At 40.2% G+C, this 26,184-nt stretch overlaps 1 protein-coding gene across 3 annotated transcripts in view; it reads right to left on the reverse strand.

Annotated features, from left to right (window-relative positions):
* Positions 1-26,184, reverse strand: part of Rell1 (RELT like 1) — a 64,469-nt gene that overhangs the window by 20,262 nt on the left and 18,023 nt on the right. For all 3 annotated transcript variants that reach the window (XM_071614210.1, XM_027937912.3, XM_071614211.1), the window contains exons 2-5: positions 11,417-11,641; positions 9,571-9,642; positions 2,775-2,832; positions 271-507 (exon numbers count right to left, since the gene is read on the reverse strand). In XM_071614210.1, the coding sequence (XP_071470311.1) occupies positions 271-507; positions 2,775-2,832; positions 9,571-9,642; positions 11,417-11,522 (473 nt within the window). In that variant the 5' untranslated portion in view covers positions 11,523-11,641. The remainder of the gene's footprint in view (positions 1-270; positions 508-2,774; positions 2,833-9,570; positions 9,643-11,416; positions 11,642-26,184) is intronic.

Genomic DNA, 26,184 nt, shown 5'->3' on the forward strand with positions numbered 1-26,184 from the left:
ATAGTTGAGATTCTGAGTTCCATCTGTTATAAAGTGAGTAATTAATTATTTAACTTAATTAATACATCTCCCATCTGATCTAGCAATAACTGCCTTTTAGGGTTCTTCTGCTGTTGGAAACACAGAACTCAGACCAAAACACCTCTAAGAGTCCACACATCTCATCTGAGCCAGGCTTAGGAGAACAGACTCCACATTTACAGCTATATACAAATCTGTACCCAAATGCAACCATGTCCCGGACCCTCCAAAAGACACAAGGGACCGTACCTGCCAACAGAGAGGACAGTGACTTCACCTTGGCGCCGTGGCCGGCTCTCTCTGGACTTGTTGGTGGGTTTTATGAAGTGCCATCGCTTGTGCCGACACCGCTGACACACATCTCTCTCCACAGCTCCACCCACTGTGTGTAGATGGTGGCCGCAGACATGCTTCCCTGGGGTACCTCCTGGTGACAAGGGCCCAGGACTCACAGGTGGGCTCCCAGGGGTGCTGGGGGTCACTGGACTAAGGAAGGAAGGAAAAGGAGGAAATAGAACTGATTTAACTGAAATGCCAGCAAAAGTCATCTCTCCTCTATAATGTAAAAAAATGGTTGAATGAAAAAAAACACAACTTCCAATTGTCAAATGGACTTTGTGAATGTTAGGCAACAGGCACTCAGGACCCTCGACCATGTAAGGACAACACATCTCTAACTATAATAACGTGATTTATCACTTCTAGAATATAATTAACTGGCTAGAAATAAACCACTGCTTCTGCTAATGAAGCTCTGCTTGACTTTACAGCATTAGGCTTCTTTGTAAAACACGCATCTCCCACCTCATGCAGCCATACTAACTTCTCACACTTAGCCACATCTGCCTGGAACTCGGCTAAGAGATGCCTGGAACATACATGCCCTAGAGAAGAGAAAAACTTCAATTCCAATTGAATTTTCAGATGACTTAATCTAGACTATTCAATCCAATCAGACTACTGCATCAAAGGAAGAAAGCTTTTAGGTCAAGGTATGAAAAGTAATGCCTCAAACAGGTGTTTGGTGGTGACGATAAGTCATGAAAATAGCTAACACTTCGTATTCTAAGAATTTTTTATATAATTCAATTAATCTTTATAAAACCTTACAATGTATGGATTATTAATTTCCATGTCTTAAAAATGAGGCCACTGAGGCTCAGAGAAACTAAGTAACTGGCCTGACGTCATATAGCAAATAAGTGTGGATCTGAAGAGAAAGTCAAATTTTAGAAACCACACTCTTACCCACCATGCTATATATTGTGCTTCAGAAACAGTGGAGGCCACTTTAATAATCTAGAAGAAATTTAGCCAGACTAGTCAAATCACAAAATGCAGAAGTATATAGGCCAGATGTTGGCTACCTTCAAAAGGCACATGTCAAGGTCTGGCCCCTAGAAAGGAAGGGATTAGAACAGGACAGGGCCAGACTGACCAGGAATAACCAGCCCTCTGGCAAATGTGGGTACAGAAAGGGCAGCACCTCTATAGAGCTGATACCTGAGATGTCAGCAAGAGCCCCAAGGGCACATGGAAGCCTTATGATGGCAAAAAACATCCATGGGCTGCTGACAACTAGCCTGCCGCACACTCTTGAAGTACAGACTGTGACACGAGACAGTCTTAACAGTACAGCCAGTCAAAAGTTTCCTGGTGCTCTTTAGGGATCCACTTTAAATTGTTAAAATAAAACACAGAGCAGATCCTTCCTGGAGGAACACAGTGTCAACTTGGTCCCCTAGACCAACCATCCCCAGGTGCATCCCATACTTCCATGTCTGGCACCTTTTCTCCTGCACTTTTTTTTTTCTGCCTGCAACCAGCCCCTGCCACTTGAATGTCCACTCCAGATGGCGCCTCTTCCATGTACCTCCCTGACTTTCTGCTGGCCCCACAGAGTCCCTAGAGCTTCCGGTCTTCACCTCCCCTACAGCCACTTAGGCTGTGCACCACAAGGCCTCATGCACCTGTCTCCATTCCTACAGACTCAGCTCCTCCAGGACAAGGGTCTGTGCACGTCCTGCTCTAGCACAGCACCCAGCACACAGTGGGCATTCAATAAAGGCTCCTTGCTGGAGAAATGAAAAATTTTATAAAATACAGCTATTCGCAATTAATTATAAAGGAATATAGAGCTCCACAACTATAACCTAAAACCAGTAATTCAAAACATACAATTATCATCGAACCAACCCAGTGTTCATTCAGTCATCACTGTTCATAAGGGTCTTTCAGTGCCCGAGGTACTTCACATTCCTCATAATAACTCAATGGAGTTAGTACAATGGTCTTTCTCCATTTTACAGACGATAGGTGGAGCTCAGAGTGCCCAAGAACAGGTAGCCAATAAGAGGTAGAAGTAAGATTTGGTGTACCAGTTCCTAAGCTATGTTCCTGCTCTTAGTCTCTTGACCTTCCTTCCTCCCAGTAATGTTCTATAACATCAATTCTTGGCCAAGGTGACACTCCCCCAGGGGACACTGGCAATGTGTGGAGACATCTGGAGCTGCCACACCTTGTGGGAGAAGTTAGGAGCTGTTCAGAAGGGCATCTACTAAGTAGAGGCCAGGGATACTATTAAACATCCCACAATGCACCCAACAGTACCCCTCAGCAAAGAATTGGCTGGTGCAAGATGTCAATAGCACCAAATTTGGGAAATCTGCTCCAGCAGAACAGCATTTCCAATGCCATCCCATCTGAGCAAACAACTGGGGAAATGTCCCATTCCGTGGGAGGAGGAGACTTACCTTTCAATATCACCCAAGCTGTTATCTGCCACCATAGCCTTTAAAACGTCAGCATTTGCTAGGGAATAAAAAGAACATTAAAGAATTAAAGTAGAAGGGGTGAACAATCATAGAATTATCACATCATAAAAGCTGCTGGAAAAACATGGAATTCAGGTCTTTCAGTTCATAGTTGATTCCTGAGACTCTGGATAAGGGAGAAGGTTAATTTTCCAGGTGGGTCAACTGGCTTAGCTCTGCTTCAAGACCTGTAAGTCCTTAAGTCAGGCCAGATATCTTAAAATTAGTATTGATCACAACATATATATGTAATACGTATATATGTATCATATATGACACATATATATGAAATACAGGCTGACAAATTAGACTTCTGATGTTAATTTTTTAAATCTAAATATGTAAGGGGGAGGGAAGCTAGGCTTTCAACAAAATCAAATTGAATCTCAGCTTCTAGGGTCCCCTGTCCACACTCACACCCTCACCCCATGTCCCTTTCCCTCTTGCAGAGTGGTCAAATTCTCAAGAACCAAAAGCTGAAGTGCATGTTGCATTTCTCTCAGCTATTTAATTGGCAAGGCCAAATACTCTTGCTGCCTCCTAACCTTTTCCATTGATTTTTAAAGCACTGTTCTCATGACTAACCACAATGAATTCTCTAGAGAGGAAAAAATAAAAAATCACTATTTACCATTCGAGCTAATGCCAACATTTAACATTCCAATGAACCCCCAGAGGAGGGCAATTAAGGCCAGTTCCAACCACTCCTGCTGGAGGTGTTGAGAGCTAAGGGTTTATAGGAAGCATTTCTCAACCTAGTTTTCCTTCTTGCCCCACCCAGGAGCCTTCTTCCTTATTTATTTTTTCCTATTTATACTCCATGAAAGTGAAGATACATATCTTTTTCATGTTCCAAATGCTTATCTGTGCTGTGTTTTGGGTTCCCTCCATGATCCAATTTTCATTCCCCAGGGGTCCTCTTGGCCTACTGTCACCCTTGAGAATGCATAGATTTCTTTTTAAAGAAATATTAACATAACATACCATCCTTTGTTAAAAGAAATACTTTCTTTGCCCTTCATAACTATCCCTGAGGATGTCCAAATGCATTTTCAAACAAAACTGATTTAGGAAAAAAAAAAAAAGACCCTTGTCATTGCAAAAGTAGTGAAAATGGATTCATGGAATCTCCTTCAATGCAAGGTGACACCTTACCCTTTGTAAAACATTCAACTACTCAACTGCAACTGAGAGATTGTCAGCCATTGTATCTTTTAACTAATAAAGATGGGGCAGGAAAATTAACTTTGCTCTCAGATAATGGGTTGAGATATTGCTGAGGTTTGGATGTGCTTTTGCCCCCCAGAGATTTGTATGTTGGAAGTTTGGTCCCCAGCATGGCAGCCTGGGAGGTGGTAGGACCTTTAGTGAGGTCTAGTAAGAGCTGATGAGGTCATTGAGGGTACAGTCCTCAGAAACAACTGATAAAGATCTTATGGTACTCTGGCTGGTTCTCAAGAGAGGTTTGTTATAAAAAAGAGGGATGGAGGTTAAACAAGGAGAGAGCTGGGCATGTAGCTCGCTGGTTGAGTACCTGCATAAGGCCCTGGGTTGAATCCCCAGTGCTGAAAATGAACAAATAAAAAAGGGAGCCCAACTCATAAATCACTCTCAGGCTTCCTGTGTTCCCATGTGACCTTTCTCTTTCACACATACTTCCACCATGATGCCACCTATTGTGTTGTAACCCAGCCCAGGGGTCCTCACCAGAGGCCAAATCAATGGGGCTTCCTAACTTTGGACTTTCAATGACCAAAACTGTGAGCTAAATCAACCTCCCTTTTAAATAAATACTCAGCTTCAGGTATTTAATTATAGCAACAGAAAATGGACTAATACAGGGATACAGTCTCATGTACAACTTTGTAATTGATTATATTTAAAATACACAGTAATTTGCCAGTTTATCAAACTTCAAAATCATAAAATCAAAAAAAAGGGAAAACAACAACAAAGGATATAAAACATGGATAGCAATAACTTTAATACTAACAATTAAACTAATGAGCTTTTTAAAAACAAAGCTTAAATAGTTGCCTGAGGAAATTATTCACCTATAAAATGATGACTGCCTATAAAATGAAACATCAAGTTGTAAAATGATACCAGAAGATAAAATGTATTAAAATAGTTACCAAAGTTTATGTTCTGTAGACTTGTTTCTCTTTTTTGTGTGTAGGGGGTATGCTACTGGAGATTGAACCCAGGGGCACTTCACCACTGAGATATATCCTCAGCCCTTTTAATTTTTATTTTCAGACAGGGTCTCACCAAGTTGGTGAGGCTACCTTGAACTTGTGATCCTCCTGCCTCAGCCTCCTGAGTCACTGAGATGACAGGCATGTGCCCTTGTGCCTGCTGTTTCTCATGTTTTTATGAATTCCTGTGACTTATTCTTATCTCTTATAAATAATTAGTAAACAGCTCTTTGTTTGCTCTGAATGAAGTTTCTAAAAGCAGACTCTAGTTCCTACACAAACACCATTCTCATCCACACTGTGGGAGGACGGTGGGCATATGGGATTAACACAGAATACACATTTACACACATGTACACACGCAAGTCCCCTCTATCTCTGGGCTAACGGCCAAGTCTACACCAGAGAGTAAACTGTGTCCCTGGGGAACCTTTCTGATTTTCTGTGATGAGAAGGCTTTCTAACATCACATCACATTAGGACTTGAAAACACACTTTAATTTGGTTGTAAAAATATAAATAAAGAACAATAATATAGGTTCTATTGAATAAACGGTTGTCCCGTGTTATCTAGGGAGGATTGGTCCTTGGACCTCCCAGAAGACACCAAAATCTTCAGGTGCTCAAGCTCCTCATATAAAATGGCAGATGCCTATGCAAATTCTCCGAGTACTTAAGATAATCTCTAGATTACTTTTAATACTGAATGCAATGTAAATACTATGTAAATAGTTGTTATTCAGAATTATATGTTTAAGGAAAAATGACAAGAAAAAGTATGTACATGCTCAGTACAGATGCAACATTTTTTTGTTGTTTTGAACAATTTCAATCTGCAGTTGGTCAAACTGGCAGATACAGATCTTTCTCTTTCACACATACTTCCACCATGATCTCAAAAACAAAAGTGCCAACTATCTCTCCTCCTACTTTTATTATCCATAACTCCTATAAAGCCATAAAAGATGGTTTTTTTATGCTTGCCAACATTTTGTCAGCTATACTTCCTTTCACAGGCTTCTTGAGAATGGGCAAGGAAAACCCATAGAGAACAAATGGGTGGTGTTTTCCAGAAAATGCTTCCTATTTTTCCCCTGAATTCATGCTTTATCATATGCATAAAAGAGTCCTTTTCGGGCAAGAGCGTCCTGTAGTCTCCCTTACTGCTATCTCTTCAAAGTTTTCCTGACACTCAAGGCAGAAGTCCCAAGCAAGAACTACTATTACCATCACCAAAATTAACAAGGCTGATATGTGCCAGTCACTGCCTAAAAGCCTCACAGACCTTACTCTGTTGGATACTTCCAAGGCCCTAATACAGATAGAATTATCATCCCCATTCTACTATACAGAGAAATGGAAACTTACTAGCTGGCCACAGTCACACAGCTAGAAGTCACTTGCCCACCCCCTAGGACTGTCTGAGCAAGTACTTTAAACCCTAACACTCTCCTTCCTACTGTTTTAAGGTCCAGGTCTCTACCCAAACAGACGCAGACTGACTGAAGTTCAGAGCACAGTCTACTTATACAGCACATGGCAGAGCCCTCTTGGTGATCCTTTAGTTTGTGGAGGCATCTCTTCTGCCATGACAAAAATTGAATGTCACAGTAAGAGCTTCATAAAGGAGCCTATCTCTCTCCTCACGTGAATATTTCGGGATATGTGAGAATTAATTATGAAACTCTCCATTTGTACTCCAGCAGACAGCTTACGGGCCTACCCAGAGAACAAAGCTATAGAATCCCCAGAACTTTCCAAACTTGTAAGAAAACTCCACTGACTATGGAATTTCCTGAGCCATAGGAATGTCTTGTGTTATTCATAATGAGCCTCTTGATCATACTCAGTCTACACTAATGGAGTGACTTAGGGTGGGGCCAGTTGTCAGAAAGGTTGACACTTTCAGTCCCAACCACTGGGAAGTAGGGGAGCGGGTGTTCTGGGACTGGAGATAAAACTCTACAAAAACTCGTGAACAATAAGATTTAAGAAGCTTCCCAGTTGCTGAAACCATGGGGGTACCTGAAGGGTCCTGTGCTCAGAGAGGACATGCAGTCTCCACTTCCCAGTTCCCAGGATCTTGCCCTACACATCTCTTCCACCTGGTTGTTCCTCAATTAAAACCTTCACAATAAGGTAGTAAATGTAATCAAGCATTTCCTTGAGTTCTACAAGCCAATTTTACAAATTATCAAGCCTCAGGTCAGGGGGTGGTTATGGGAATTCCCTAATAGTCTACAGTCAAAAGTACTTGAGTTCTGGACTTGCAATTGGCATCTGAAGCTGGGCAATCTTGTGAGACTAAGCCTTTAACTTGGGGATCTGATGCTAACTCCAAGACAGGGTCAGAACTGATCAGAAATTAAATTGTAGGATACTCCTCTGGAGTTCAGAGTGTTAGAGAATTGCTCAGTGTGGAAAACCCCGCATCTCATGTCAGAAATGCAATATGAGGGTGTGGAGAAACTGTGTTTGCCTAGCTGGTCAGCTAAAAGATCCACCACCAAGGGACAGATACCTAAACTAACACTCAGTTCCAAAATTAAAAGACACGTACATAAGTACAGTTTGTTTATCTGATCTTTACAGTCTTAGAAATTAAAACCTGCAAATTAAAAGGAGATGTAACAATGCACAGGTGGAAGACACACTATTTAGAACCAGAAGAAAGAGCTGTATTGCTCATTAACCATGTGAATTTAACCCCTTGGAGCTCTCTTTTCTTCAGTGGTAAAATGGGCATAAAAATACCAACTTTAGAAGGATGACCTGATTAGTTTAACCCCTTGGAACCTTTCTTTCTTCACCTGTAAAATGGGTATGAAAATATCAACTTTAGGGGGATGATCTGAGGATTAGATGAGATTTACACACATAAAGCACCTAGATTTAAATCATTTAAATACATATGGCACACTCTAAAAACCGCAATGAAAATTATGCTGAGCCATATAAAGCTGCTTTATGTGGTACCATATAAATCTAAGTGAAGAACAGTTGAATAGTCTAACACACTGGCAGCTTGGGCCATGCAGTGCTCTTGCTGAAAATCGAGGATATCGGGGAGGGGAGATCCCCAGGGGAAGGGCTGAAGGCAGAAGGGCAGGTACCTCCTGATGATTACAAAGGTATTTCAACTTTTAGACAGATGGCTCAACTATATCAGTGCCTGCTGCATGAGTCAGCCAGTGATGACCAGAACAAAGATCAAGGGAAAGTTTTTCTTCTAAATTGTCTACTCAAAGTATTCAATATGGGAATCCATAGCTTTGGAGGAAGTGGGCAAGCACTTCTACAGACCTTGAGAATTGCTAAAGGGACAGAAACTGCTATGGCCTGGGTGTGGCCACATGATTAATCCATTCATGGACTAATGAATTCATGGGTTATTGAGGCAGAAGCTTTGTTGTAAAAGAAAGCACTCTGTCTTGCTACATTCTGCCTTCTGCCACATTATGATAGAGCAAGAAGGTCCTTACTGAGCAGATGCTGAGCAGATGCAGGTGCCGTGCTCTTAGATTTGCCAGCCTCCAGAAGTAAGGGCTAAATAAACCTCTATTCTTATAAATTACACAGTTTGTGCTATTTCAGTTATAGCAACAGAAAACAGGATGATATCCTTCTGAGATAATAACCAGCATTCAGAACAATGATCCTACTTCATTTCATCAAGATTAAATGAATCTTCCATTTAAGTGAAAGAAGGTCTAGGATACATTTCACAGGGGACAAACACTTAAATCCATAAGGGTTAAGCTTTTTAAAAGTTTCAACACCTAATAGATAACAGAGAATACAAATCCATGGAGCCAAATGCAGGAGGGGATGCTAGTGGATGGGGGAGGAGGCATGGGAGGGACTGCTCAACGTCCTGTAGTTTCAGTTCACAAAGATGAAACAGCTGTGGACAAAGATGGTGGTGACGCTGTACAACACTGTCAAATACTTAATGGCACTGAATTCTATACTTTAAAGTGGTCACAATAGTAAATTTTGTCATATGTATTTTACCACAATTTTTTTAAAGCACAAAAAAAGTGAAAAGATGTATGATTTTGTCATGATAAACCCAACCCACTATATATAACTATGAAGCTCTGATAAAAATAAAAAGACAAGAAAAGGGAAAAAAGAAATAGATAACACAGGAGTGCTTATTATACTGAGCACTTCACATGTTGCTATTTTGCAACAGTGCTGTGAGGCAAATATTATTATGACCCTCATTTTGCAGGAGGAAACTGAGGCTTCATGAGGTAATGACTTTCCCCAAACTGTACACAACCAAGAAGTGATGAGGCCAGGCTTTGATATAAGGTGTTAGCCCCAGGGCTGGATCTGCTACACTGAGACCAACTGAGACTCAAAAAACTCACAAAAGTAAAACTCCCATGGCTGGGTAAGGCTACAAACTGAGGTATTAGGAAGCTCAGGCATAAAACTAAAGAACAGTCCACACAAATTCTGACTCTTCTAAGCAGATTTTTAATAAAACTAAAATAGTAAATTGTTCTAGAAAACTAAAATATACATACCTTCATTTTTCATGATGTAGTGGACAATTCGCCCAACAGTGTCACTATTTTCATTTAAACTGTCATTCAACTCTGAAATAAAAAAGAGAATAGAACATGTTATAACCGGTTCCCAGTAACAGGTCAATTAGACCTTCATCTCAGAGCCCAACATCTCACTGAACAGCTTCCAGAAAGGTCAAGCACTCATGCACAGTGCTAAGATTTAGCTTTCCTCCTTCATCCCCAAACTTCCCTGTGTCACATGTTGTGACTTCACTGACAAAATCATAAAAGCACGTATTGCAGTTGCCCCTAGATCTCTTCTCAAGATCAAGGTCACTTTCCAAGACAATAATATAGAAATGCATTTATACCAACACTCACTGCTATTATTTCTTTCTCATCGTTTCCTTAAACCTCATTAAAAGTTAAAAAAAAAAGATTCCCTTAGATTTTATTTTAACTGCAAGCTTAAGAGTATTAATTTATTTTTTAAATTGGATAATTATCCACCCATGTTTATAAAACTCTCTTATCCTTTCTAATATAGTCCCAAATTATCTAGATCTTGGCCACAGTTATTTATCCACAAACTTAATTTACTTTGGAACACTCTATACCAGTAATACATGTGATGGTCCTTGGACGGGGGCGTAAAAAAATCAAACCTCCACTCATAAACTGATCTGTATAATTTATTTCAAGACAAGAAAAAAGAAGGAAGGTTCAAACACTCCATCCTACTTCACAGAGAAAAAAATCAGGGTATACAAGGCTCACCCAGTTACCCAGAAGTGTCTTCTCCATGCCAAGGCTGTCTTTGCTTCTGTGTGAAGCACATGTTGGGACAGACATGCAGGAGCTGAGGGAAGCCAACATGCAGGTGGCTGTGAAGGAGCAGAGGAGGAGGCTCTGCTTTCTGTTGACAAACACTTGGCTTTGGTTTACTCATGAGCATACACATGACTCATCAAGCAACCGTGTTCCTCCTCAGCCTCAAAGGTCAATGGAGGTAGAAAAACCAACAGTCCAGCAAGCTGGCAAGGAATGAGGAACCTTCCCCCACAGGCCCTGCTGATTTGCTCCATGGGTGACCTACTCCAAATGTCACTTCTCAGAGGGGCTGAACAGGATTTAGAGAGTTATCTACTTTCCCTCAAGGGCCAAGCCAGGAAACGTCCCTGAAGGATGACTGGAAAGAAATACAAGGGGAAACAAGATGCATCTCTCAGGTTTATCCAGACACTACCTCAACTCCACATGACGAGGAAAGGATGAGACATGCTGGAATTCATACCACCAGTTCTACTTTTACTCCACTATTCACATAATCATTTCCTTAACCAATATAAATTTCATTTGCGTAGATTTAAGATAGAACTCCCCCCGCAGAAGTAATACTACAAAAATGGTGAGACTTGTTCAATTTTCCAACCATCCTTATTACAATCTGAGTCAACAATAACACTAAGGAGTGACGTCCACTGAGTGGCCCTATGTGTCAATCACCACTGCATCTTCTCTCTAAATTTCAAAGTACATGACAAGTTGGAGACTTTTATCCTCATTTAAATTAAAATAAAATGTCAATTAAATTAGAAATTAATTTAGACAAAATTAAACATAGCAGATATTCAGAGCACACATAACTTGCTCAAGACATTAGGGCCAGAGAAGGTAAATGCCCAGTAGGTGTTCAGTAAACAAAAACAAGGTTTCAAACTCGAGGTGTGATTACTGCAAAACATACACTTACATTACACCAAATGAGCTGCTATTGCCTCATAAATACAGGAAGCATATGTGACTGGTTGCTTATTTAAAAACTGTTCCCCCACATGTAAAAGGAGCCCAAGTTATTTACCTATCTTTTCAACCTTTTCCTCTTCGATGTCTTGCTCAGCCTCTGTAGTACAACGATAACCTTTCTTTTTAAGCAAATGACAGATGAGGACTCCAAAGAGACCCATGATGAAGAAGACAGGGACAAGCACATATGCAATGTATTCTGGATGTCCATTCCCAGTATTGTTTGTAGGCGATGGGGTCGTCTCTGTTCTCGAGTGCAAAGTGCGGCTGCCACCATTGTCTACAGAAAAGAACATGCACAGTTGTTATTACATGGGATTGGGGCAAAAGAAAATTCTAATGACTCTCAAGAAATGTTCACATTCAATCAGTGTCTCTAGCCTGGTGAAGTGGTATACTCCTATGATTCCAGCTACTTAGGAGGCCGAGGCAGGAGGATTGCAAGTTTAAGGCCAGCCTCAGTAACTTACAGACCTTGTCTTGTTGTAGGGACAGACCAGATAGGACACCAAAGATAGCAGGAAACCATTTTATTTAGCTGCAGCCTGGTTCAGAGAGTACAGCTTTTGCTGTAATCAATTAATCCCCTGAACCCCAAGTTCAGGTAGTTTCATAACTTTATACCCAGCATGTAAGGGGAGGGGCTCAGAAGTTCACAGTCTGCAAAAGTTCACATAAAAGCAGCTTTTTCTTTCACTGTTCTGGGCAAGTTAATCCTTCAAGGACAACACCTGAGAAGGAAAGAGATTCTTCTCCCCTTTTTTTTCCTCCCCCTGCCAGCTGTTACCATGGAGCCCTATTGGAAACTTATCTTAGAAATGTAGACATCTCTGTGAAGCTCCAGCCCAAGGTCACAGGCCTTGTTAAAGGATTTGTCTTTTTTTTTTTTTTTTTAATCACATTTTGCATTTGCAAATACACTTCTACAAACTACTATACTGGATACATGTTTGTGAAAAACTAGTAAGAGGGCATCCAGCACCTGGAGTGCTGATTTCTTCCAGGCCAGTAGCCAAGTAAAATAGAGCAACAGGAAAATAGGAAGTTTACCTACATTGAACTCTTTTGTAGAGACTTTTTTGCTGATAGTCCTAAAATCAACTATGGTGAAGATTTCTGGAGAAGCTTAGTTAAGATTTTTGGTGGGGGGATGGGGGGGGGGCACTATAGTCTCAAAATACAAAATAAGAAGAGCAGGGGTGTAGCTTGGTAGTAGAGCATCCCTGAGTTCAATCCCCAGTACCAACAACAACAAAAAAACCCCGACAGCATCTATCTAGTTCCAAAACCACAGGCCACACAGCCTGGAGGGTCTGGCAGCACACAAAGAATAAGAGCCCAAACTTGGGCTAAAACAATCCCAATTCACCTATGCCTGCCACTCATACACAGGAACCCATCCAGGGTCATATAACCTCTTGAAGCGCCTGTACATTTATGTATCCATTCACTTATCCAAATAAACATTTACTGCATGCCCATTATTTGACTTCCCTACCCCAGAGCTGGGAATAGACAGGAATGGACAACATAAATTCAGCCCCTGCCATCTTGGAGTTTTGGGGAAGCATCATAAACAGCACTAAGAAAATCAGTATCTGGTCAAATCATGGCTGATGGCGAGAAGGGTCGTGAAAGGAGTACGTGGTCACTGGGAGAGAGAAAATAACACTGGGACCTGGCTTCTGGCATCAGGAACAGGAAAGTTGTGAAAGGGGCATAGTATGGAGAAAAAGAGAAGTTTGCTTTTAGATGTGTCAAAGTACCACATGGACATGTGCCAGAGGCAGCCAGAAACCATGGCCTTTGGGGGTGCCACATGGCCTCCAAAAAGTAAGAGAGAGAGAGAGAGAGCCTGGAATATGCAATTATAAGATGTGGCCAATTAAGATGGAGCAGACAACACAGAAATAAACTGTATTGTGTCATGGAAAAATGAGGAAAGAAGTAGCAAATGAAGTGAGGGGTCAGGTAGATCTCAGCAGTTAGAATACCTTGCTTCTGAAGTGAGAAAATGAGGCTTCCTTCCATCACCAAGAGTCATACACACAGCTTACAAAACCCCGAAACTAGCAAGCTAGAGACATTCAATCATAACCTTTCTCAAGAACATTTTGGGGAGGAAAAAAAAAATCAATGTTATAAGGATTGTATTGGGTACAAATAACTGGTATGAAATGAGAGCTCATCTCAGGAACAAACAGTTTCAAACAGAAGCTTAATTTGCAAACCAGAGGCCAACGAACAAAGGGCAACCTCTATTATACAGGAATAGTCACTGTCTTTGAACAGGAAAGAAAAGAACTGGTTCCTTAGGTTTGTAAAAAGCTGCATTCATTATTTTATCAAGCAACCTCTAGAATTTGAGATAATCTATAATTTTTTTCTGATTTCTCTCCCAAGAAAATAATGTATATGTAGTACAGTTCCTGCATAATGACATTTTGGTCAACAGTGAACCACACACATATTTGATAGAGGTCCCGTATGGTTACAATGAAAGCTGAAGAATTCCTCTCACCTAGTATTTTCTGGATCTTTTCTGTTTGGATGCACAGATACTTATCCTTATGTGACAGCTGCCAACTGTATTCAGTATAGTGACATGTTATACAAGTTTACAGCCTAGAGCAATAGGCCATACCATATAGCCCAGGTGTGTACAGACTGCACAATGTATATTTGTGTAAGTACACCATCATCTAGTAAAGTATTGCTCAGAGTGTATCCCCATCACTAAGCAACACATAACTATATATTCCTAAATATATGCAACTATGTCATCTAAATTAAAGTTTAACCTCAAGCCTCACCTTCAATATAAACCAGAAACACTTTTTTTTTTTTTTTTTGTACTGGGGATTGAATCACTTTACCACTAAGCTACAACCCCAGCTCTTTTTATTTTTTAAGATAGAGTCTCACTAAGTTTCCCAGGCTAGCCTCAAACTTGTGATCCTCTTGCCTCAGTCTCCCAAGTCACAGGGATCATGTTCATGTACAACTATCCTGGCAGTACAGTGCTAAATAAGTTTTTTTTTCCTTCTTTTACTAACACATGTTCTATGCAACAGGACTAGGTGACAACTGAGATTTTTATTCAGAATAACTGTTTATTCAATTCAGAGGTGGTAACAAACTAGCTTTGGGGAAAAGAAAAACAGGATGAAAACAGAAGGTTCAGAAGTGGAGACAAATAGCACCTCCTGAACTAGATGGCTGGGAATAATTTTCAACTTGGCAACAAACCTTTACACATACTACCTGTTTCCGGAGTTTTGTGACTTATAAACATGTATCATTGACTTTCTCTTATAATTATTGTTCCATGAAAAAGTAAAATATGAATCTAAATTTGTGAAATATATAAATTACAGTGGGGTGCAACAGAGCACTGAGGGTAGAGCTTGGACGCCAGGCAAAGAAGCAGCTCACCCACCCACTAGGCAAGTCATCTGGGGCAAATAGCTTAACTGTTCTGTGCTGAGTTTGCTTGTCTGTTAGATGGCATCAAAATGACTGTACCTATCTATGATGATTTTAAAACACGACCCCGAATTTTTTGATACTGCTCCCATTGAGAGGTGAGATCTACATCTCCTCCTCTTAAATGCACATTCTATGTTTTGCCTGCCAAGGGAATTTGTTGGGAGTGATGCACTATCAAGTTCCAGACCCCAAGCCTTAAGAAACTGACATTTTCCCCTTCCAGTATCTTGAGCCACTTGTTCCTCACCTTGTTCCTCACCACGCCATGAGAAAGCCTAACCTGTCCTGTGGTTGGAGACCACTAGCAGGTATCAACATGCCACCCAGTAACTAAGTCAGCTTTGAAGCAAATCCTATAGCCCAGTTGATTGTGCATGGACCAAAGATGACCTCTTCCCAAACTATAGATCCCTAAGCCAAATAAATGACTTTTGCTATCTTAAGACACTAAGTTTTGGGGTAGTTAGTTATATAGCAATAGTAACCAGAAGGCCACCTGAGGTACATGATGTTACCATAAAGATTAAACATATTAATATGTAAAGCATTCAGAAGAATGACTAAGAAAGAGTGAACACTATGAAAGTATTTTAGTCATCATGATTACAGACCTGCATTACCCAATAAATTAGCCACTAACCACATGTAGCTACTTAAATGTAAATTTAAATCAACTGGACTTAAACTAGAAATTCAGCTCCTTAGTTGCATTAGCCACAACTAAAATGCCCAACAGTTATTTATATGTGGCTAATTGCTACCGTACTGGCAGGTCAGATAAAGAACATTTCCATTATGCCAGAAAGTGAAAATTCTACTGGACTACTCTCTCAAAGATTTACAAGAGTTAATGAGAACAGTGTTGACTGGAGAATCTACTTAAATAATTCAATAAAAAAGTAACTATTTGTAAATAATGCCTAAAACATTTGTTAGCTTATGTAGGTTTAGCTTTCCTTCAATTAACACAAATACATTTCTCCAAAACACTGTGGCTCTCTTTGTCCTTCACCCCCCAAGCTGAATTATGTCTGAATTATGAACAAATTATTTATTGAGTCAAAATTAATAGCAAAGGCTATCACAGCGATTATGAATGTAAGTCAAAAAACAAAAACACCTGCACACTTAACAATGTAATACTAAGAAAATACCTAAGTCAATCATTAAACAGCATTTGATGGAATAATATGTACCATTTAAAACTACTTATGAAGATTTCATGGAGATATGAGAAAACATGAGTGCTCCAATGTTGAATTTTAAAATCTGGATTCACCTTACATGAAATATGATCTAACTAATAAAAAAAAAACAATCAAAAAAAACACGAAAGTATAAAATGTATAAAGCAAAGAGCAAAATATTAAATGATTCACTTAATATGTGATTCATTCAAACATGATTCAGTTGGGAGTAAAGGACAATGAAAGATACAGTGTTCAAAGTGTTAACTGAAGGAAAGCTAAACCTACATATGTTAAGGAATGTTTAGGCATTATTTACAAAACTTTGTTATTTGAAAGTTATTTTTCATTGAATTGTTTGAGTAGATTTCCAGTCAACATTTTTCTTGTCAGCTCTTCCTTGTAAATCCACAACAAAGTTGTCTAATAGAACCTTCACTTTCTGGGATGATGAAATTGCTCTTTATCTGACCTGCTAGTTTGGTAGTTTTATGACTGAGATAATTTTAAATTTTATCTTCATAATTTTCCTGTAACTTTAAAGTTACTTTGTATTGCTTTTGAACCAAGAAGGTAGATACTTACTTAAAACCTGCAGAGCAGAAGCTGTCAGCCATTGGTAATCACAGACCCTTGATGGATGAGGCCAACTTCAAAATCTTTCCTCCAATTTCTACAAACCCTTGGACTCTAAGTTAACATAAGGGCCAGTGACATAAGAATGATGCCCAAGTTTCTACTTGAGCAACATGGGAGTCATGGCTGCCATCCAAAGAGATGGAAAATATGTCAGGGTGAAGGGGGGAAAGCGATTTTACTTGTTGTTATGTGTTGAATTTGGTCACTCACCCTTCCAAATTTGTTTGTTGAATTCCTAACCCCAAATACCTCAGAATGTAACCATATTTGAAGACAGATCTTTAATAAGGTAAACTAGTTAAAATAAGGTCAGCAGGATGAACCCGGATCCCATATGATTACTGTCAATATAAAAAGGGGAAACTTTTTATATTGGCAGATACACATGCGTGGAAAACATCATGTAAACCTAAAGACAAAGATCTGGGAGATGCTTCTACAGACCAAGGAGCATCAAAGATCACCAGCAAACCATCATAAGCAGGAGAGTCATGGAATAGTGTCTCTATCACAGCCTGAGAAGGTACCAACCCTGCTGACACCTTGATCTTGGGCTTTCAGTTTCCAGAACTATGAGATGATAAATTTAGGTATTTAAGCCAGTTTGTGGTACTTTGTTTAGAAAGCCCTAGCATTTGGCATGTGAAGGATATCATGATCTCAATTCTGAACAATGGTTTGAATATCTCCTCCAACTTTGTGTTACAACTTAATTGCCATTATAACAGTATTTTTATTTTTTTTATTTGGTTTAATTAGTTATACATGACAGTAGAATGCACTTATATACTTTGATGTATCACACATACATATATGGGATATAATTTCTCATTTTTCTGAGTATACATATTGTAGAATCACATTGGTCATACAGTCACATGCTTATAACTGTATTAAAAGGTGTCAGGTCATGAGGGATCAGGGAGATAGTTATAATGAGAGGGGACTCCTGATAAAAGGATAAGTTTGGTCTCTATCTTTCCTGTCTGGAACATGCTCACTTGCCCTTCTACCAAGTTACGATGCAGCAGGAAAGTCCTTACAACATGCCAACACCACACTCTTGGACTTCCCAGCCTCCAGAACTGTAAACAAGTAAATACTTATGGTTTACCAATTACTCAGTCTGTGGTATTGGTTATGGCAACACAGACAAAGCTGAGGGACATCTGGAGGGAAATATCCACTGAACAACAAGATCTGCTCTATCCGAAAACTGAGAAAGAAAAGCCAGGGCTCCACCTGAGGATACAGAAGAAATTTCCAAAAGCAATGTGTGGTCAGATGTTATAAGAGAGTACAACTAAATGAGGAAGGAAAAAAAAAATGGTGCCACTGCTATGATAAATAGTATGGAGATCCTCAAAAAAATTGAAACTAGAACTACCATACGATCCAGAAATCTCATTCCTGGGTATATAGTCTAACAAACTACAATTAGGATTTTGAAAAGATATCTGCATGCCCACAGTCTCTGGAGCACTATTCACAATAGCCAAGGGGGGATGGAAACAACCTAAATGCCTATCTGTGAATGAAGGGATAAAGAAAATATGGTGTACATATACACTGGAATACGATTCTGCTTTATAAAAGAAGCAAACTCTGCCTTTTGTGACAATATGGATGAACCTGGAACACAATAAGCTAAAAGAAATAAACCAGCCACAGAAAGACAAACTATCAATTACATGAAGTATCTGAAATACAGTATTCCCTCCTACCCACAGGGTGTACATTCTGAGGCTCCCAATAGTTGCCAAAAACTACAGATAATATCAAATCCTACATGTACTGTTTTTTCCTCTGCATAAATACTTATGACAAAAGTTTAATATTTAAATTGGGCATAGTAAGAGATTAACAATAATAACTAAAAAAAATTATAACAATCTGCTGCAATAAAAATAATATGAATGTGGTCTCTCCTTCCCTCCTCCCCTCACCCCTCTCTCAGCATTTCTGTATTTCATCTAAAACAAGCTTCTTTTTGGCATATTCCCAATTGCCAACATCACTATTCTGGCACTTCAGGGTCATTAATAAGTAAAATAAGTCTTACTTAAGCCAAGCACTGCAATACTGGATAGTCAACATGGTAACCAAGATGCCTATTAAGTGACTAACAGGTAGCATATACAGCATGGATACACTGGACAAAGGAACGATTCACAGCCCAGGCTAGATGGATCAATGTTTCATCACACTACTCAAAATGGTACACCATTTAAAACATTGATTTTTTTTTTAATATCTGGAATTTTCCATTTTATATTTTTGGACCACAGTAGATCCTGAGTTAACTGAAACGACAGAAAGCAAAAGCTAAGGATAAAGAAGAACTACTATAGCCAAATTGACAGAAACAGAATAGAATGGTGCTTGTCAAGGGCTGGAGGAAGAAAAAATGAATAGTTGCTGTTCAAAGAATGTAAGGTTTCAATTTTACAAGATGAATAAGTTCAAGAGATCTGACAAAATTGCATTGTCCACTAAAAACATTGTCAAGAGGCTGAAACTCATGTTCAAGTGTTCATACCATAATAAAAGAGAAGGAAAAGAAAAACAACCTAAGAGGAATCTTTACAAAGAGATTTGAGAACTCAAGACAAATCTAAGAATACATGGGAAACCTTTAGCTTCTAATTTAGGAAGCAGCTTGGAATTTTTTAACTTCCCCCTAGGATTTTATTCCCTATTTCTCTGTAGTTTCTTGAAGTAAACATTCTTTAAGTATTCTAAAAATAAAATAAATTAAATAAATGGAAAAAATAGAATGATAAACTCAGAAGGTCAAGGCTCATATGTTTTCTCTCATATGTGGAAGCTAGAGAGGAAAAAGGAAAAGAAAGAAGGGGGTTCTCATGAAAATCAAAGAGAGGTCGGTAGAGGAAAGGGATGAGGAGGTGGCAGGAGGGGAAAGAGGGGGGAGGTGCTGGGTTATTGTTATATTGTGTGCCTGTACAAATTTGTAACAACAAATCCCACCATTATGTACAACTACAATGCACCAATAAAAATACGGAAAAAAAAATAGAATAAAACCGAAGGGAAAAAAAAACAATCCATGGGAGATCTTTAGGGGCCTTGGAAGAAGCTGTTTTCCAGTAGACCTAAGGCAAGATGGAAGCCAGATTTTCTGAGTTGTGGAATAGCAACACTGAGCTCAGTTTACTCTTTCCAGACTCCCAGAATGAGCAAGCAAAGAGGGGCGGGGCATTCATACTCAAGGTGAAGGTAAGAAATTTTTATTTGGAATTTATTGTCTTAAGTGAATGAAACCAAAGTGTTTATCTTATTCTGTTTTCTGTTGCTAGAGCAGAATACCTAGAACTCAGTGATTTATAAAGAAAAGAGGTTATTTTAGCTAACAGTACTAGAGGCTGGGAAGTTTTGGTGCATTTGGTGTGGGCCTTGTGCGGCTTCAACTCGTGGCAGAAAGCAGAGGACAAGTGGGCACATGTGAAAGAGAAGAAATGAGGGGGAGCCACACTTTATAGGGACATGTGCTAGCAATAACTAATGCTCTAGTGATAACTACTCCAGTCTCACAAAAGCAAGCCAGGCTTTATTTCCTCACAAGGGCCCCACTCTCTGACCCAAATCCCCCCACTAGACTTCACCTTCCAGCACCGCCAATATTGAGGTTTAATTTTCCAACACATGAACTTTGGAGGGGACACTCTCAAACCACCGCAGTATTAATTAATATATTGAAGGAAAGGAGCAAAGGAAGAGACTGAGAAGGAATATGGAGCAGTGATTTTGAGGAGATGATCTCCATATGAAGGAGACAGATTAAACACTTGAACAGGAAAAGAGACACTTCTTCCTTAAGCTGTCTTTTATAGTAGGTGGAAGGAAGCTCAGGAAACAGGTGGGTAATGTCCTCTAGTTTCTATTTCAGAATAGCAATGGCATTGTTGAGACCTAGGGACTTGGGGCAGAAGCAGGCTTCACAGAGCAGGCTGGGCAGAGAGGTTAAAGGAATGAGAAAAGCCAGTGAACAGACAGCTCAAGGTGGGCATCAGCACACAGTCAACATGGGCACCCCTAACCTCAAGGTGCCCTAACGTGTTCAAGGAATGCAAAGCAGACTGCCAAGCCCAGGAGGAAAAAAAACAAGTAATGAGGGTCAGAATGGCAAGTAAGCAGAGCAAAAGTAAGATGGAACAGCTGAGGATGAGATGGTTCCAGAAGTGCTAAAAGTCTGACACACTAGTTTATTACACACTATTGATACTAACAAGAGCTACCATGAGATGCCCTCACAATGAGAGGACATCTGTGGGCCAGCACTGAGCTGAGCACTAAGTCGTCACAAGAATTATGAACTATACCCCAGCATTATCCCCCTGTTACAGTTGGGGAAATGGAGGCACAGAATGTTAGTCAATGTTCCCAAGGTCACACGGCGTCTATGTGGTCATGCCAGGATTCAAACCAGGTCTAGATCCCACCTGCCTGTGCAGGGCTTCCAGTTACCCTAGGTGTCTGCATATCTAAAAAAGATCATAAACGGCACCATCCAATGACCAGGGCCATTTAAAGTGTATTTTAGTTATTTTTCTTTGAACAATATCTCATCAGTTAGCTACTTTTCTGTTAAAATGCCAAATGATGACCTGCTTTCTCCTATTTCACAATTTAGTTTAGATTAAAGCTTGTCAAACTTCAAAACCCTGGGTTCCAATTAACAAAGAAACAAGTAGGACACGTTTTAAAATGTCCCTTCCCAGGCTCCATCACAGTTTTTACAATGAACGACTAAATTTGTCCCAATCTCTGATCTCCCTCCCAACCCCCAAATCACAGCTCATCCTACAGAAGTTATAACCAGGGGTGCCCCCAGCTTTGCTGCCTCTCCAAGAGCAAGCCCATCTCCCCTTGAGAATCCTCTGCACACAGCAAGAGCCATTCAAACAGGCCGTTCTCAGCTCTGACTGATAAGCACGAATGCCTTCAAAAGCAAGACAAATAAATTTTTATCAAAATTCTTCAGGTTTTTCCTGGCCCAGCCAGGTTTAATTAGTTCACTGCACTCTGAGGACTCACTATGTATGTGTGTTATGCCAAGAGCCTGTTGAGAAGATTACAAAAGACTTCAGAAGATTACAAAAGCCTTGAAAGGAAAAAAGATTGAAGACAGCAGGGAAGTGAAGAAGAGGTCTGAGGAATAGCAGGAATCAATCAAAAAAAGCCAGAAGTAATTTTCTAGTTTGTTCCAAGTAATGCTTGTATTTCCACCTGACCCCAATGGTCAGAGGAGCTGAGACAGACAGGCACAGAAATGGCATTCCTCAAGCCCAGTGGGCATAACTTAAGGGTTGCTAAAATAATGGAGAAGACATGGAAGTCACCAGAGACTCTAGATAAGGAGGCCCTGGTAACTGCTCCCAAGCAGCTTCGTGCCAACCAAGGCCAAGAGCACCACAATGGTTGATGGTTCCAATAGCAGTTCTCCCAGTCTTATCAGGAAATGGTGTGCATTCTCAGAAGCCAGGGTTCCCAGCAGTGACCCAAGGCACTTGATGGGAAAGAGGCCTGGCTGGTAAAATAATCCACACCAAAACTGGTCAAAAACCAGCTTTTAAAACACACCCCCAAAATTAATTAAATCAAAAATATCACACATATATGCAAGCATACTTCTTTTCTTTTAAGCTAACATTCAAACCCCCAGGATTTGAGAACAGCCTACTTGTGATTTACATTACTGAGATGGCTAAGACACTCATTTCTCTAATGAGGTTTTTCTTTTCTACTTTGCTGCAGGCTATTTTTGTGATACTGAACAAGTTACTTCACCTCTCAGGGCCTTGGTTTATTCATCTGAAAAATGAAAAAAAGGAGACTATGTCCCTCACAGTTCTCAAAATCCCACATCTCACCAATCTTTTGCAACCCCATCCACAACCCCATCCCCAACCCCATTCACCCTGGATTCACACTACTGGAGATAAAAATGTAAGTGCACACTCCATGCTCACAAGGCAAGATCTGAAAAGCTCAGTATACCAATTCTTTTATACATTTTTCATCACAAAATAAAATCTGGGAAAGGCAAAAACCTGTAATGACCTAATGGGTGGTCATTTACAATCTCTATTCCACTTAGTTTGCTGCATAAATATTAATAGATTTTATTAGACCCCTAGGGCAGGGAATCATATAATTTAAATTTTAGACCATGGGGCCCCAAGCACATCAACAATACCATGAAGCAAGTGGTATTTTTTTGAGAAGAGGATACAGAGGGACAAGGAGGTATGGCACTTGCCTAAGGTCACAGGGTTGAAAACTGGTAAGAATTTGGAGAAAACTCGGGCAGTCCCTGCTTGAGGGCTGTTGTTTGTAACAAATGCATACAATGTCTCTTGGGCCTTGGGTCTATTGTGGGAGTGCTAGGACTTACTAGCTAGTGCAAAATGACCTCCTTCATTAAGTTAATTATTTAAACAGTTTAAATCAATTATTGACACTAATAAAAGCAGAGGAAACAAAGTGAATTCTACAAAATAAAATAATCCCCCAAACTATTTCTAGATGGCCATGGAGATGACTAAAGTCACAGGCTCCAGTGATGAAGACACTGCCTTCACCCAAACTCAAGAAGCTTAAGATGGATGGAAAGAACAAATGAACTTATATAGGAACTGGAGGACAATGTGAGTCAGTATATAAATAAATACTGAAATTTGCAGTGAATCTTGAGCAGCACTAGCCTCCAATCAACTCCTCAACAGCTACTATGCAGCCCCAGCCTACCCCACAATGCAGCTGTGACAGAGGGGGGACTCCAGACTGCATCTGCCACCTGTAGGCAGAGTCCACCCACCTATGAAACAAATTCCACCCCTACTCCCAAACTTCAACTGCACACAGTCCCACAATTACCTTTATTTTGTCAAAGTCCCTGAAATGCTACCATGACACATGAGCACTGAAGTCTGACCAGGGACATCAAAGACCACTTTGAATACAGATGGAACCCTAGTAAAACATGCAGAGATTAGCAAGGCCAGGAGCTGAGCTCCTGCATTCAGCTAGAGAAATTATTGTCATTAATGATAATTATTATTTGTAATGGGAAAATGCACTTCAATTTCTAATCTAATTATTCAAAAGGAATATTTGGGGCACACCATCCATTTCTAAACTAGGATTTCCTTGTGGAAGTACCATAGGAATTGAGGATGGAAGAACTAGGGTGATCCAGAGAAAAAGAGAACTTAATAGGAGGCCTCAAAAAACTGAATTTGGCTGGACACAAAAGGAACAAACAGGCAGGAGGTTGGGGGACAAAACACAATCACTCCTGAACCTCAGCTTTCTACCAGAACAAAGAACTGAAACTAGAGTGGCATCAATGTAAAGAAACTAAAAAAGAAACAAGGAATCTAAATATTTACCATCCCTGGCTTCAATTTGAACTAAAGAGGAAATATTGACTTCACAGAGTCAGAAAAGGTCCCCAGCATTCTCCACTGTCTGGGATTTGCAGTGGGGGTTATTTCTTAAGGCCACAAACTGCCCTGACTAGACATAAATCCCTACGGGCACCAAAAGGCTGGGGAGACAACAGCTGCAGCCCCTCCACCCAGGATTCTCCTGAGGAAGGGATTAACTCTAGGATCCCAGTGTCTTCAGAAAGAGCTCAACTTCTGGACTCTTCTGGAATCTTCCAGTGTACCTCAAACAATGGTTTGCATTCAGGAGACAACAGAATGTTCATCTGACCAGGCCTTACCCAGATGGGGCAAGGTCAGTTCACACAGGCCAGGAAACCACCAACAGGTGAGCCCGCCCACCCAGAGCATCAGGGCACAGCAGGGGAAGGGACAAGGCCCAAGGATTTGTAGGGCTGTGAGAGCCCCCCTCCATCTTTCCCCATCTTCTTTTCCTGCTCTCACCCCCTCCCCCTCCTTCCCATGCTCCACCTCTTTTTGCTATTTTCAGTGTAGTCAGTTTGGGATTTTTATAAGTCTTGAGTTCCTGGTAGCCCTATCTGCCTCCTAGGAAGGGCTGGAGGACAGGCCTAGAAAGAATTTTGCTCAAGATCCATCTGTATCTTTCGAATTATAAATTAACTCATTCAAGGAAAAAATGGAATTCTTCTAGTCATTTGTTTGAAGCAACCAAAAGAAAGAGAACTTCAGAAACCTCATATTTGTTTCAGGTTCTTTGGAAAGGTGGTGTGTTACAAGAATGAGTGCTTACTTTAAAATAATTGTAATGGCAGCACTGACCAAGTGTTTGTAGTGTCGGACACTGTTCAGTTTCATGTTTCATGTTCAGTTTCATCCTGTTTCTGCAACATCTGGAAGGAAGGTTCTCTCATCACCCCATGTGTAGATGAGGTAAGTGAGGCCCACAGGTGTTCAACAACAAGCCCCGGTGTGTGGTAGGGCAGGCTCCAATGCAGGCAATGCATCCCTGGGGCCCACTCTTGGTAGCTGCGCCTGTAAGAGTGGAGGTGGCCTTTGGTATTATCCACTAACACATGCCTTTCAGAAAACAGGGGGGTTAAACCATTACCAACTGACCACAGAGCTGGCCTGCAGCCCGGGTCTACATATGCTCACTCCAGTGCCCTGCCAAATGACCCTACTGCATATGACTAACATTGGAATCTGCATGCCTCTTCTTTTAATGTAAAAATAACCTTCATGAAAAAAATTTAAGTTAGCTACAAGATTAAATTTGTACTGACTCTATTTTTTAAAAAGAATCAATAGCACAAATTTTCCAAAATTAATTTTAACTGCAAAAAAAACAAAGATTGCTCTAAAATGAAACCCTAATTTTAACAACTGTCATGAAGATTAAAAATGAAAAAAAGACCTGTTCCTGTCCATTAAAAAGCATCCAGTTCACATATAGGTGTGTGTTCACATTATTACTCACAAACTGTTATGCTTAGAAGTTATGCAATAGCTGTCACAAATGTAATTTGTACCAACAATGTGAACTACACGGCATATAAAAATTTTTGAGGGAAGAAGAAGGGAGAGAGGGAAAAGGACAAAAAAAAAATCTTTCAGTCATACACATGAACTACAGACACATTATATAAGATATGAAAATTCCGGCCCAAATACCATGATGCTGAAGCCAGACTTAAAAATAGGTAGTTAGGCATAGTAAGGTAAATCAGGTCTAATATCCAGTAAAATAAAGAAAATGGAGACCATTATTGAGAATGGAGTCCAGGAAACCAGAACAGCACCTGCAGAAATTGAAATGTTAATGTCCCCAGGCCCAGAACTCATCCTGAGGAACTGTTAATAAAGCAGCTCCCAGCAAACAGGGAGGTGCTAATCAAATCACCCCAGGACCTTCCTGCCTAGATCTCCCTGCCCCATCAGTCCACCTATCTCCCACCTTTTGGCCTTTCTGCCTGCATCCAAATCATTGCAGGATGGAGGGAAACAAAGGACAGGAATGTGGGAGGACTAAAAACAGACCTAAGATATAAAAAAAGGGAAGACCTCCCCCTTCCATGGAT

The sequence above is a fragment of the Marmota flaviventris genome, chromosome 7 (assembly GCF_047511675.1).
Source record: "Marmota flaviventris isolate mMarFla1 chromosome 7, mMarFla1.hap1, whole genome shotgun sequence".
Classification (NCBI taxonomy): Eukaryota; Metazoa; Chordata; class Mammalia; order Rodentia; family Sciuridae; genus Marmota; species Marmota flaviventris.